Here is a 15315-nt window from a genome sequence, read left to right on the forward strand (position 1 = left end):
ATTGAAAGTTTAGACTTCATATAATAATAATTTGATTTTTTGTGTTTTATCTTTTTAACCTATAAATATTACTTTTACTTGTTTCATCCTAATTTCATCCTAAGTTATTTACATTTTGATCGTGCTTTAAAAAATAAAAAAATTAAAGTCAAATTTTAATATATTAATTAAATATGGTACAAAATATAGTGACAATGACGGAAGTATTCTTTAATATAAAGTTCAACAAACTATTAAAAAAAATTAAAGAAAAATGAAGAAAATGATTTTTTTTTTTTTTTTTTTAAGGAATTTTAGTAAAACTAGTTTTAATTTTTTTAAAAAAAAAATACTCAATCACAATCTAACATAGAATATCTCTAATTTTAGAAAAATGATAGAGATTTATTATTTATAAATTTTCATTGCTAAAATGACATTCAGTTTAAAATATTTTAAAATGAAATTAACTAATTCATAATTATAATTTATTGTTGGACCATATTCAAAATATGGTTGAATTGATAAAGTTTCATTAAAGGCGAGCCTTTTAGCCTCTCTATGAATTAACAGACCAACTAACAAATTAGAATATGCCACGTGGAGTCCATATATTGACCCTCCAAGCCCAGTTGAAGATGACGTGGTGTGGCGTGTTTGATTGGAAGAGACACGTCGAGTCAAAGTCCAACTTCCACGTCCTGTTGGTTTCGATTGGATTGACACGTCATCTTTTTTGCATTTTTTTATTTATAATATTAAAAACTTAAAATATTGGATGGAGCCGAGACTTATTATCTCTGTATTTAAAAAAAAATAGATATTTTAAAAATAAATATATTATGTATTTTTGTCGTGCACAAAATTTTGAGGCATCGAATGATCGAGAGTGACTCAAAGAACTATGCAATGCATGAAGAATAAAAGAATAGAAGACAGGAAAGCGATTATAAAATTTCACGCAAATTTATAACTTTACAAGCAATGTTAGAGTGCGATCAGAATGTGCATTTACATATGTCAAGTTCATGAAATGGGGAACGAGATCAAGATACATGACATGTATTAAATGTCAACTATATGTATTGTTGACATGTATGTAGTCTAGACAAATGTCTCGAGTTGACAATTTCTCTGTGTCTTCCGAACTTTACGGACCAGAAGAAGAAATGTAGAAAGAAATGAGTATAAATATACCTTGTAAGCAACCTACTTGTAAGCTTTTGTTGTATCCATGTCCTAAAAGGGAAGCACTAACTTACTCTAGGTTCTAGAATTTCAATACTCTTGGTACATAGACATGGCCAGAAGACTTAGCCTTTGCAACAGTATCCGACATCTAAGAATGAGATGCTACCCCATATATTTTTGTACCAGGTGTGGGACAACATGATAAGTGCTAACCTGCTCGTTGTCGTCCATGGTGGAGTTACCTGTAGAACTTGTCTCATATGTCATGAAGTTGCCCAAGGCTGTAGGGAACTACCCCCTAATACAAGCCAGCTCAACTGGTTACCCACATGATCAACGCCCTCCCATAGGATGGACCCTCTGTGTAGGATAATCACTGACTAACCGTGTGATCAACGTCCTACCATAGAACGGATCCACCATGTAGAGTAATCGAGCTACCAATGAGTAACACGAACCTAACGAACGTCACACCTAGCTCGATGGTATTGTACTTGGGTGGGAAGGGAAGTGGAAGCTCCTCGAACTCTATACCAACTACTGTCGACCTAGAAATCTTTTTTTTTCTTCGAGAGATACCGATATGGCCCAAGTCTCAAGTGTGGTTTGGCAATCTTAATAGGGACTCAAGACTCCCATTTCATAACTCCCGACTCCCCGAGTTTGTTGTGGTCAAGAGCTGTAGGGTCTCACTCTAATCGTTTCTCACCATTCCACCGAGCTCAGAAATTTGGAGACTCCCTTAGGGATGTCATCCTCTCTAATTCTCAAATCATGGTACTCCAACCTTAGGTCTATTTTGGAGAACACCGATGCACCTTGCAACTGATTGAACAAGTCATCTAACCTCGGAAGGAGAAACTTGTTTTTTATAGTGACCTTGTTCAGCTCTCGGTGGTTTATACAAACGCAAACTCTCATCCTTCTTTGTCACAAAAAGTACAAGGCTCCTTAGGAGCGAAATGCTAGGACAAATAAACCTTTTTCCAAGAGTTCTTGTATTTGTTCCTTCAATTCCTTGAGTTCAAAGGGTGTCATTCTATACGGTGCCTTGGAAATCGTCGTTGTTCTCGGCTCAAGGTCAATTCCAAAATAAAATACTTGTTAGGAGGCAACCTAGGTAAGTCTTTAGGGAAGACATCCTCGAGCTCTCTGACCACAGGGACTGAAGAGACTATCGGCTTGACTCCCCCATCAACGGTCACACTAGCTAGAAATGTCCACGCTTCATAATGGATCATCTTCTTAGCCTTCAACGTCAAGACCACTCTGGGGTTACCCTTATCGACGATCCCTTGTAGAATAGGCTCTCCCCTGTAGGAAGTCTGAAGGCTACCACCCTAGCCTCACAATCAATTAAAATTTTGATGCATCGAAAGATCGGGAGTGACTCAAAGAACTATGCAATGCATGGAGAATAAAATAACAGAGAATGGACAACTTCAGATCATGTGCGCCCATCACACGCTAGCAAAAGACCTGCAGACTAACCTCAGATCTTGGACAAAATTTTGAAGCAAAAGACCTGCATACCAACCTTATGGTCTTGCATGTATCTTGACAAAATTTCAAAGCAAAGACCCGCGGACCAACCTTATGGTCTTGCATGTATCTTGACAAAATTTCGAATCAAAGACCCGCGGACCAACCTTATGGTCTTGCATGTATCTTGACAAAATTTCGAATCAAAGACCCGCGGACCAACCTTATGGTCTTGCATGTATCTCGACAAAATTTCGAAGCAAAAGACGTGCATACTAACCTTATGGTCTTGCATGTATCTTGACGAAATCGGATGATCCAACAGCCTAAACCACTTACGCTCCCTTCCACTCTCTTCTTCCCTCTTTTCTCTTTTTCTTTTTTTGATTTTCTTTGTAGGTCAGATTAGACTTCTCGAAGTAGTATGTGGGTGCAAAATTACCCTTTTGCCCCCTGTTGACTTTGACCCAAAATTTCAAAGTTCTTCGAGGCCTCAAGCATTGTTGGGTTTGGGTGTTACAATTTTAGGAATTTTTTTTAATATCTTAGGAATATGGTCTCTACCATAAATATCTGTACACACTACTTAGTTTTTCATTCGGAAGAAATTCAAAACAATATTTTACAATGTGTCTTGTAATCTCTGCTCTATTAGTCTTAATAAAAGTGTGAGTGTTTCTCACAAAAAAGTTGTGTTCAACAATTTGGTATCTGAGCGAAGTTGGTATAGGTTATCTGATCTCTTCAAACTTATGCTTTATTGTTGTTGCCTGTTTGTCTGATTATCTATACCATAAATGATTTATTGAGATTATTTGCAAGCGAGTTTCTTTGTGTCGTGAGTAGTCCGTGACTTTGCAAATTTTATGTCAAAAAAAATTGTTTGGTATTACTCATGTATTGTCAACATGATGGGTGATCTCCGAGTCATTAGAGAAATCAAGAAACTCAACATTAACAACTACAACACGTGATCAATATGCGTCATCATATCCTATTTACTGTTGGCTTTTAGGATCTTTATTTCAAATTATTTAAATTGATTTTAAATTCACACTAAAGAGGGAAGAAGGAGCGTTCTACACAAGTAAAAGTGGGAGCAACAATAAGCCGTTTGGATATAAAAATACTGATAAAAGAAAAAAAAAATCACCAAGAAACTACACAACCTTATAGAGCTTAGTACAATGACAACAAGAGTCCTCAAGGGAAGATATTTGAAGACATTTGCTACAATTGCGAAAAGAATGACCACATGCCCAGGATATATCCAAGAAGAAGACGACCTAGTGCTCATGAAAATGATGGGAGAGCGTAACGATTATGAGAATAATTGGATCATTGATTCAGGGTGCTCAAATCACATGATCGACAATCAGAGTGGCGCAACAGAAGCATTGTGGTCTCGAAGAAAAAAATTCCTACCATACTTAAACAACATTGAAGAAACTTTACAATAAAAGACAAGGGAGCACACTGCATATTTTTGGTCTAGTATTGATGTGTCTGCCGATCCAAGTGACACTAATGTTGATGAACAAAAATTGACTCAATCAAACAAACTTGATGAAAAGAAAACAAAAAATCAACAACTTAGACGATCGGAAAGAATCCGAAAGTCAAATCTAAGTATGCCAACACGACTATTATAGAAGCACAGTAGAGAGCAACTCAAGAAACTACGTGCTTGAAAATGTCAATGGAGGATTTGTACTAGAAAGTTGACTATCCAGTACGTCATTGGGACAACCAATTTGTGGTTTATATAAAAGAAAATTCGATGTTTCATTCTAAAACAAAGCATGTGGAGGTGCATTACCATTCTATTTAGAGAAAAAGTTTTGAACGAAGAAAACAGATGACCAAGTGGTAGACTGGTTTACAAGAAAAAGGTTGAATATTGGCAAATATGAGGACTTTTCATTGTTAGCTCAACATGGTACGGCGAACAAAGACTAGTGTCGAGAGAGAGTCTTAAAATATCATCACTAGTCCAATAGAATCAAACCGAGTAATATTAAATTATGTTTAATATTATATTATGAAATATTACTTATATATTTTTATTACAAATTATATTGAAACCTTAAAAAGTAAACTTCCCTCACCCGGGCTCAACGGTCTCCTGTTGGAAGATGAAAGTCCCACATCGACTAATTTAGGAAATGATTATGGGTTTATAAACAAAGAACCCTGAAAGCAAAGTCATGAAAGCTTATACTTATAGTGGATAATATTATACTATTGTGGAGAGTCGTGTTCCTTTAACATCTTGAACTCTACTTTTAGGTACATAGTCAATTAACACAAAGAGAGAAAGCATGAAGAATGAGGCCTTTTCCAGTATTCCTCCCAAGGCTAAGCCTCACGTTTCTTGTTGGCTAACACCAACAAGAAAGGAATTCTTCTTGCCGGAGCAGCATCCAAAGTGTTCCTCCACCATTCTTTCTCAACAACTTCGCCTCCCTAAACCCTAAACCGATCGATCGCCGATGGCACACGCACGGTGGCTAACCATGGAAGGGGGGTGGTCCAGTTTCTACATTATTGTGGGGCTCAGCCAGGAAAGCTTACAGGAAGGATTACTACCCCTCATCAAGGTTCTCTGTTGGACTGGCCGAACCACATGGGGCTGCCAGCTCAAAGAATCTCATCGCCCACTTCACCCATGGCTTGTCTTTTTTTTTTTTATATGTCAAACAAGATATTCATTGCCTACGCAGATTTTTTTTTTAAAAAATAACATTTTAAAAGCAATTAATTTATTAAAATTAAATATTTGAATTAAATTAATATGCTTAAAAAATATTTGAATTAGTTTTATTATTATTTGAGTGCATTTTTTTTAATTTATTAAAAAAAAAAAAAAAAAAAAAAAAAAAAAAAAAAAAACTCATAATGAGAGGTACACATATATCCAACCATTAAATATATAATTCTGTTAAAAAAAACAAAAAGAAAAATAGGGAAAATCTATGTCTCCATCTCAACTTGGAAATATTCCCCAAATTTTAAAATAAAATAAAATAAAATAAATAAAAAAGATTCTAAACTCCCTATCTAGTTGGAGACAAGTTCACATGGACCCCTTTACCCTTGTAGAAAATGTTGACATATATCCAATTTTTTAATTATTTAATTGATATATTTTTTTTTAATTTAAATACTATTTTGGATATTTTGGATATAAAAAACGTTTTAATCTTCTTAGTTCCCATGAACTTGGAGTTTTTTTACTACAAAACAAATAAGTGAATTCGAATGGAAGTGTTTTAAATAAAAAAAATATTAAAATTTCGGAGTTGTTCCATGACTAGATTCTCTACTCTACTCGTCACTCCCACGCTATAAGGGTGAGCATTAAAAATAGTTAAATATGTAAATATTTATATGGTTATAGTAAACAAAATTGAGGGACTTTAAAGGTTAGCTAATGCGAACACACGTTACCTTTTCCACAAAATCATCTTTAAAGTGATCATTGGTGGGTAATTGCTCGAAACACATAATAATATTTACCAAAAAATCGTGAACAACCACTTTTTAAAGTGACTATTAATAGCCGAATATCTGAAACACACAACGTATGATCTTTGCCACAAACTCGTATGCAATTAAAGGCATAAAGCTAAGCTAATCATAAGTAAAATTGAAGTTAATAGTGATATTATGAGAGTTAGAGGCAAGCTCAAAGGATGGTAGAGACCCATGTCATAATCTTACCGTTGGAGTTTTTGGGTTGAGTTTTGACACGCATTCTAGGGTTAAGTCTGTCTTTATGAAAGATGAAAGATTGACGAACTTGTTAATAAGACACAAAACATATGCTTCATGAGACTATAAGATTCCTTGCCAAAATCACGTCTAATCCTCCAAGAATTCTAGGGTGTGCCAACATTGTGCCCTATTCCTTGTGTTGGAGGTTGGTATATAGTGGGGTCAGAAATGACTTAGACATAGACATAGGAAGGTTCATGCCTCGATAATACTTGGATGGATGGATGTCCAAGATGTCTCAATTATAGAGTCAACTCATGTGTAAGTTCTCGATAACCATGCTTAAACAGGCAATGAAGGTTGATGACATCTTCAGACTTAGATGACATCCTGAACTATGTGTGCCAATTTGTTGATAATCAAAATAACAAGACGAGACACAATGTTGCATCTGAAGGACCTTAACATGGTATAGAGGCAGTGTTACACCTTAGAACTTGACTTAGAGTAGAGGCAAGTTGGCTAAAGTCACATTTGAGTGAAAAGACATGCACATGTGACGTGTATAGCTGAACGAAGTTTAGTCTTTGAATGAGTTGTGTCCAATAGACAAATAAGAACTTCACCTAAAGTCTGATGAAGCCGCAAAATTGAAGACTAGTCATGATCGTGTCAAATCATGATGCTGCATGATTAAAAAAGTTTGACCGTGACATTAGACAATTGAGAATGGAAAGAAAGAAGAAAAGGACATGGACGGCTCGAGAGTTAGAAGGGAGCGCTGAACACCGAGAGTGACATGATAGGAGTGATGAGGGTAAGGTAGCAAGGGCTCGACTATTTATAGTCGAGTTTCTAAGGGAAAAGGAAAAGAAAAACAAAAATATTATTTAATTTAATTTATTTTTTTATTAATAATTGCATTTAGAAAAAAAAAAAAAAAAAAAGGCCGGATCTTGCCAGCTGTTACATGAAATTTGAATTTCAAAATTTGAAACCTTTCCAGTGCATTTCATTTGCCGTTACCATCCCACCAGGTAGCCCGTTGCCATTTTCACATGTCTTCTCTCTCCTCACACTAAAACCAAAAAAAGAAAAAAAAAAAAAAAAAAAAAAAAGAAAAAAGAAAAACCCTAATTGACAGTTCTCTCTCCCTTCTCCCTTTATAAACCAGTCCACTCTCTCTCTCTCTCTCTCCCTCTCTCCGTAAAAAGATAACCCTTCAATCTCTCTCTCCGTCCTTCATCCTCTCGCATTTCTTGTTTCTTCGATTTCTTCTGCAAAAATGAGAGAGATCCTTCACGTTCAGGGTGGACAATGTGGCAACCAGATCGGTGCCAAGTTTTGGGAGGTGGTTTGCGCCGAGCACGGCATCGACACCACTGGAAAGTACGGTGGTGATTCCGAACTTCAGCTCGAGAGGATTAATGTGTACTACAATGAAGCCAGTTGCGGTAGGTATGTGCCTCGTGCTGTTCTTATGGATCTCGAGCCCGGCACTATGGACAGTATCAGATCTGGACTTTATGGCCAGATCTTCAGGCCGGATAACTTTGTTTTTGGTCAATCTGGTGCTGGAAACAACTGGGCGAAAGGACATTACACCGAAGGCGCTGAGCTTATTGATTCCGTGCTCGATGTTGTCCGGAAGGAGGCGGAGAACTGTGATTGCTTGCAAGGTTTGCTCTCGATCTGCCTCTATTGTTGTTTTTTTTTTTAAATCTCCATGTCTCTTTGGGATTTTTACTGACACTCCTGTGGTTTTCGGTAATTCAGGGTTTCAGGTCTGCCATTCTCTAGGAGGAGGAACTGGATCTGGAATGGGAACACTTCTGATTTCGAAGATCAGAGAAGAATACCCCGACAGGATGATGCTTACTTTCTCTGTCTTTCCATCTCCCAAGGTCTCTGATACTGTCGTTGAGCCTTACAATGCAACTCTCTCAGTTCATCAACTGGTTGAGAATGCAGATGAGTGCATGGTTCTTGACAACGAAGCTCTTTACGATATCTGCTTCCGTACTCTCAAGCTCACCACTCCAAGCTGTAAGATCTATCTTCCTTTACACAGCTTTCTGTAAATTGTTCATAAGATCTAGTACCTGAATTATGTTAGTCTAGTGATTTTGACCTGGAGTTGAAGAAAGCATATCTTAAATCATAGGTGTTTTGCTTATTGTATTGTGTTTAAACTGAAGTTGGTTTAATTCATATTCATTCATTTGCACTAATCTGTATCTGTATGGTTGGAGCAGTTGGTGATTTGAATCATTTGATCTCTGCAACAATGTCCGGTGTGACTTGCTGTTTGAGATTCCCTGGACAACTCAACTCAGATCTCAGAAAGCTCGCTGTTAATCTCATTCCCTTCCCTCGTCTCCACTTTTTCATGGTGGGTTTTGCTCCTCTTACCTCTCGTGGTTCTCAGCAGTACAGAGCACTGACTGTGCCCGAGCTTACTCAACAAATGTGGGATGCCAAGAACATGATGTGTGCCGCCGACCCACGACACGGTCGCTACTTAACCGCCTCTGCTATGTTCAGAGGCAAGATGAGCACAAAGGAGGTCGATGAGCAAATGCTCAACGTACAGAACAAAAACTCCTCTTACTTCGTGGAGTGGATTCCAAACAATGTCAAATCCACTGTTTGTGATATCCCTCCCACCGGTTTGAAAATGGCTTCGACTTTCATCGGAAATTCCACATCGATTCAGGAAATGTTCCGACGTGTGAGCGAACAGTTCACTGCCATGTTTAGGAGGAAAGCTTTCTTGCATTGGTACACCGGTGAAGGTATGGACGAGATGGAGTTCACCGAGGCCGAAAGTAACATGAACGATCTGGTTTCGGAATACCAGCAGTACCAAGATGCCACAGCTGATGAGGAATATTACGAGGAAGAAGAAGAAGAGGAACCTGAAGATGTGTAAGATGAAGAAGATAGTATGGGGTTCCTTCCATGTTTGTTGTAGGGATGTAATATGTTGCAAGTTTTGCAACTTTCTGTTGCCAGTCATGAATGTTTTTTTTTTTCTTTTTTCTGTTGTCTTTTATTATGTGCTTGACTTCTGGAACTGATTGTGTCTTCACTCTGTTCAAATTTTAACCTACTACCTAATATGAATTTTTGTTCAAATCCCATGTGACATCTCAAGTGTATCCCTTTGACTTGTTAAGTAGCACAGCACATAAGGCTAGTGTGGAATTGTGCAGAAAGCTGTTCTTTGTTTTTGCTTCGGAAAGACCTCTATTATCAATTATTGATTAAGCAAGTCAAAATATACCATATATTGTGCTCACTTTTTAAGGTTTTAAGACGGTGTGTCTACTTATAAAGAATGTTTCGTTCTCTTCTTCAACTGAAGATTTTCACAATCCACTTTCTTTTGGGGTGTTTCGTTCTCTTCTTCAACTGAGCATTTTCACAATCCTCTTTCTTTTGGGGCCAGCGTCCTCGCTATTACTTGTTCCTTTCTCCAATTGGGATCCTTTCTCCAATTGGGACCCCTAATCCACCCATCTTCGAGGCTCAGCCTAGACTGACACATCACCTAGTTCCTTTTCTCCGGAGGCTCAGCCTAGGCTGGCACATGACCTGATTCTTCTCCACAACTAATGTGGGATCTCACAATTCACCCCCTTTTGGGGCTAGTATTCTCGTTGGCACTTGCTCACTTCTCCAATTGATGTAGGATCCCTAAATCCACCCCCTTTTGGAGCTCAGCCTCTTCACTAACACATTGCCCCATGTCTTACTTTAATTCCATTTCTAACCGTCCAAGACCACCACTAACAAATGTTGCCCTTTTTGGACTCTCCCTTTCGCCTTTCGAGTTTTCCCTCAAATTTTTTAAAACGCGTTTGCTAGGTAGAGGTTTCTACACGTTTATAAAGAATGTTTTGTTCACTTCTTCAACCGATGTGGAATCTCACAACCTATCTTTGTTAAACTAGAAGTAACAAGAAAAGGAACGTTTTGGCTTAGGATTCATAGGAGCATCATGTTCAATTTCGATCCACAAGTTCTAAGAGGCTATACAAGACATGAACAGACTTATAATCTTGACATTTTCGGATTAGCCTGTTAGCTCAGCAATCCCACATGTTAAAAGTGGCGGTTCCATTAAATTGGTAATCACAATACAAACAGCCAGATAGGGGAATGGCATGCCTTTTGCACATAATGTAACCTAAAAAACCTACATCTTTAGACAATTGATACCCAAATTACATGAACATAAACAAAACAAAACAAACATATTGAATTTTTACAACACAAATTTCTTCCTTTTCTTTACCCAAACTCAAACATCAACCTCCTTCTTACCATTATTATCTTCCATGGCTTTGTCCAACACCACAACTTTCTTGTACTTGACAACGTCCATCTGCTGCACCGCTAACTCCTCAGGCACCACTGGTCGCCTATTGCCGAAGATGGTCCATAAATACAACGCCACAAAGGCTGTTAATGCCCCACACCCAGTCCCAAAAATCATGGCTGCAACTACTCTCATAAAGCAATTATTACCCTCTTTAACAACATTTTGAGGTTCTGATTCCTTACTAATGGCGATAGACTTCGGATCCAGGGGCTCCGAATGCATCCAATTCGGAATGTTCTTGAGCTTGAAGCTCCATGAATACACCAAACATGGCTGCGATGAGTTCCTATTTGATGAACTCAAACCCACCAGCAGTTCCTCATCTTCACTCCAAATCTGAGAGATATCGATTGGGAATGAAAGCAATGCCACAGATGGCTTCTTGTTCGAGGTGTTTTCTGCTAATCTTACTTCTAATTGCCTAGAACCCGCCTCGTAATCTATCCAAGCGTGCAAATTCTGCCCTCTAATTAATGCCGATGAACTGTTTGAAAAAATGCCTGAATCAGCAAATGATGTATTTCTCTTGTGACCCACATCAATTCCTACCAAAATTCTAACCAGATCGCCATTCTTAGCATCAGAAGAAGTAGTAAATTTAACAACGATCATGTTTAACTTCTGTTTCTTCTCCGATTCGAAATTAAGCCCAAATGGTCCGTTATCAAAGGCACTGACATTAAAACTACTAGGAACAACAACAAAACCCAAACCATCCTCCCCTGAATTTGGCGACAAAGAAAACGAGAAATCAGTCGAGAAAGACATCAATCTCCTCGATTTACCTCGAACGAGTCTGATGGGTTTCTTGTACACGATTCGCCCAGCACTGGAAGTGACCGGAGTAGTGAGACGGAGAGCACTGCCGCCATCGACAACCGCCGCATCGCCATAGAGAGCAACATTGAGCTCAAACTGTGGATCTCCACGAAACCCAGAAAGGGAAAAGGAAGAAGATGAAAGAGAATGGATGGATTTGAAGAAAAGGAAGAAGAAAAGGAAGGAGGGGAGATGAAATGCCGCCATGGCTGAAGTGAAAAAAGCTTGAGGGGTATTGCAAGATGGAAGGAGGCTAGTGCGGTTGCTTTGGATTGTGGAGTAAAAACATGTTCTTCTTTACCTGGGAATGAAACTTTTTCTTTTTTTTCTGCAACTTTTTTTGTATATATATATATATATATATATATATATATATATATATATTTCCACTAGGGTTTGAAGATGGAAAGCTGAAGAAGAAAGTAAAGAATCGACATTAAAGGGTTGGGTGGGCTCGGAGGTTGAGGAAATTAATGGCATCTACTCTTAACTTCATTGTTTTTGCAATTATGCCCCTCCTTCTCTTTCACTTTTCAAATTCCCCCCTAACTAATTTCCAAATATTCACAACTCACACCCTATTATTATTATTATTAGCAACTTCCCTTTTATTTAAAAGTTCAAATTTCTAGTAACATTTTATTTCTTTGAAATATTAAAATATTAACCAAAACTAGTACCGGCCCAAATCATTAGAGATAGTAGCAACAAATACTCTTAATAAAACAGATTTAATTTTCGGCGTGTAAATTTGTACTTAAACTGTGTACAACAATGAGATTGAAAGATTAAGTTTAACAAACTGATGTTGAGTTTACAAATTCGAACCCAACTCGAACTATAAGGATTGGGTTGGATTAGAATTTCGGGTAGGGTTTAGTTCATTTTTCTGAACCTGAACGGAATCAGTTCAATTTCGGGTTTATGGGCAAAACCTTCGAATTGACCCGAGCAAAAAAAAAAAATTAAGAATTCTTTTGTATTAATGGGTTTGCTAGAGTGGTACTGAGTTTGGTTCAGGGACATTCACACTTGAGTTTGACTCCAGGCAAATACATGTTTCTTTTTATTATAGACAACCCAACCCGAACTTTTGGGTTGGGTCAAAAAAATCCTCCACTCGACCCAACCATCAGAAAAATCCTCCCACCTAATTTAACCCGAACCATGTACACTAGTATATATATATATATATATATATATATATATATATATATATATATATATATATATATATATATATATCGACATAAAACTGAAGTGTTTGGTTTTTTCCATGTAGCATAGTCTAAATCTAAAAGGTTTCGTACAAAAGATGGGTTAAAATTTGGAGTAAAATGCAAATAACACTCAGTTTTCCCAAATTTCTTTTTAGTAAAGTTTGAAAATTTTCCCCCAAATTATTTACCAAGATTGAAGTAACTTAGTACCAAAAATAAAAGTCAATGGAAAAAGGGGCAAAATATAATTTATGTTAAGAAAGTGTGGGGTAGTTTCGAATATAAGGAAAAATGATGGGTGAAATTGAAAATAGAGGGAAAAAGAAGTGGATTTTAGCAAATTATGGAAACATATTTAACCGTTATTTCAGAAAGAGAGAGAGTAGACGGGGGGGAAGTACACTGTCGTAAAGTCACGCGCTCCTTGTTGGCTTTTAAATAGCAGAGCATTAAAACGGGACACGTGTACAACCCAGTGAGCGAGTACGTTTTCTTCTTCAATGTTTCAAAAATAATTTAAATTTAGAAAAAAAAAAAGAAAAAAAAAAGTGGAGTGGTGGGAGGATTATTGGACGACGTGTCGGGTCGGGGGACCATTAAAATGAGGGAAGGGTTTTGGATTTGGAATTGCGTATAAAAATAGAGGGGGGGCATGTGTGGTCTTTTGACATAGAGATTTGAACGACTTGTCGTCTTGGCATTATCAAATTACCAAACAAAGCCTTTGTCCGACAATAACTCGTAGTGCTCTCTTCAAATTGCCTTTTTCCCTCTCTATTATTTCCTCATTATTACATTTTTCACTTTTTTTATTTTTTATTTTTTATTTTTATTTTTTGGTGTTACAAAAATATAGATATTCTTTTTGTGCTTTTATAGCGTAAAAATTTACATATATTATATTTTTAATAATTTAGCTTCGTAGAGGTCAAAGTTGGTCGAATTATATTTTACTTTTTGTCGATAAAATCATAGAGAAAAACTCGTCTTTTTATACTTTGACCAGTGAATGATCAATTTGTCGATGAAAAATCTACTTTGACCAACTTTGACTTTCATAAAGCTAAATTGTTACCATTTGGTAACTCTTCAAAATAAATAATAATAATAATAATAATAATAATAATAAACTCATACCGATAAATAACTGATATCAAATGATAAGAAATTAGTACAAGGAAGTAAGATTTAAATTATCTTGTTGATCGAATATCTCAATCTCAAGGTAAGAACGTATGTTTGGTATTTGAATCATTCCACAAGCAAGATCGACCGTGTCAAACTTGAATGGTTCTAAACATACAATCTAAACTACTTATCATTTTAAAGAAACTTAGTTATTGGCTAAATTGAAAGCACAAATGTTCATTTTACTAAATTTTTCAAGCCTCATTTTGTAAAGATGATACAGAGGACTTTATATAATCTCAAAATGAAACATTTGACCTTATTTGATGGCATTTTTAAAAAAAAAATCTTGAAATTTAAAATATATTAATGAAATATCATAAATCTAATTTTCAATTATCCATTATAAATTTGTAACCATCCGAGAAGAAATGAAGTCTCACCTCAAATATCTTCGAGCATTTGTTGTATAAATGAATAATCTGATGCTCACTTTAGAACACTTGAATATATATATATATATATATATATATATAATTTAAAAGTGGATTATTTGTTAACTTAGGGTATATTTCTTTCTACAATATCATTACAAATTGTATTTTAACACATTTATATTTTCCATTAAATTAAATCTCAACTAATTTACCACTAATATACAAAACACAATCATTTTATGCGAAAATAATCGTTTAAAACATTATCATGAAACAATTAGTGTTTACTAAAACGTCCCAAAAATTAAAATAACTATAAATAAAATAAAACAAATGTACCCTATATTAACATATATGAGAGCCTTGTTTTTACCTGGAAAATAAGAGTAACACATGACTTGATCTCACTATTGTGTTTAAATGCAAACACACACAATGATAAGTGAGACCTATCATATAAATTTGTATTTCCTTAGGCGTATCCTAAGCGAGTAATTGGATGTGTATTTACTGTTTTACACACATCCCACACGTGCGAGTATGGACCCACCCATCGGTTCGCACACTTCCTAGGCCCTTTCCTAATCGAGCTAGCATTCTTTGGTGCTACTGTAGGACACTCAGTAGGAATAGTGACCGTCGCAGCATTGTAATAAACATAATGGCCGATTTTCTGCCTATAGCATACACGTCTGTACTATCATAAAAGAAAAAATTCTTCGATGCATGTAACAAAAAATGATGTATGAGATCCTGAAGAGTTGAAACTAGAATGAAAGGGTCCGAGTGGCTTCTCTGACTAGCTTTGAACCGTAAGAAAGTATTTTCTCTGACTAGCTTTGAACCATTCAAGTGGGATGATAAAACAAAGTGAGAGACCTCTCTTTTATAGCGGAGTTCAACCCGCACTTCAAAGTTATAGGACAATTTTCCTTCCTTTTTTTTCTTCAATTTG

At 36.4% G+C, this 15315-nt stretch overlaps 2 protein-coding genes across 2 annotated transcripts; one reads left to right on the top strand and one right to left on the bottom strand.

The window, feature by feature from the left end:
- The first annotated feature begins 7558 nt into the window (after positions 1–7558).
- On the top strand, positions 7559–9510 carry LOC111781834 (tubulin beta-1 chain). The gene is made up of 3 exons (XM_023662545.2): positions 7559–8048; positions 8146–8415; positions 8625–9510. The coding sequence occupies exons 1-3, from the start codon at positions 7655–7657 to the stop codon at positions 9299–9301; spliced, it is 1341 nt and encodes a 446-aa protein (XP_023518313.1). The 5' UTR covers positions 7559–7654; the 3' UTR covers positions 9302–9510.
- A 965-nt stretch (positions 9511–10475) lies between these two features.
- On the bottom strand, positions 10476–11931 carry LOC111782205 (bark lectin). The gene has a single exon (XM_023663028.2). It carries the CDS (start codon positions 11780–11782, stop codon positions 10676–10678), a length of 1107 nt encoding a protein of 368 aa, XP_023518796.2. The 5' UTR covers positions 11783–11931; the 3' UTR covers positions 10476–10675.
- Between the last annotated feature and the right edge of the window lie 3384 nt (positions 11932–15315).

Source organism: Cucurbita pepo, chromosome 19, assembly GCF_057944985.1.
Source record: "Cucurbita pepo subsp. pepo isolate OVF chromosome 19, ASM5794498v1, whole genome shotgun sequence".
In the NCBI taxonomy this organism is placed as follows: Eukaryota; Viridiplantae; Streptophyta; class Magnoliopsida; order Cucurbitales; family Cucurbitaceae; genus Cucurbita; species Cucurbita pepo.

Coding starts and splice junctions, on each gene's coding strand:
- LOC111781834 (XM_023662545.2), top strand. CDS start 7,655: ATGAGAGAGATCCTTCACGTTCAGGGTGGACAATGTGGCAACCAGATC. Junction 8,049..8,145: donor GAACTGTGATTGCTTGCAAG/GTTTGCTCTCGA, acceptor TCGGTAATTCAG/GGTTTCAGGTCTGCCATTCT. Junction 8,416..8,624: donor CAAGCTCACCACTCCAAGCT/GTAAGATCTATC, acceptor TGGTTGGAGCAG/TTGGTGATTTGAATCATTTG.
- LOC111782205 (XM_023663028.2), bottom strand. CDS start 11,782: ATGGCGGCATTTCATCTCCCCTCCTTCCTTTTCTTCTTCCTTTTCTTC.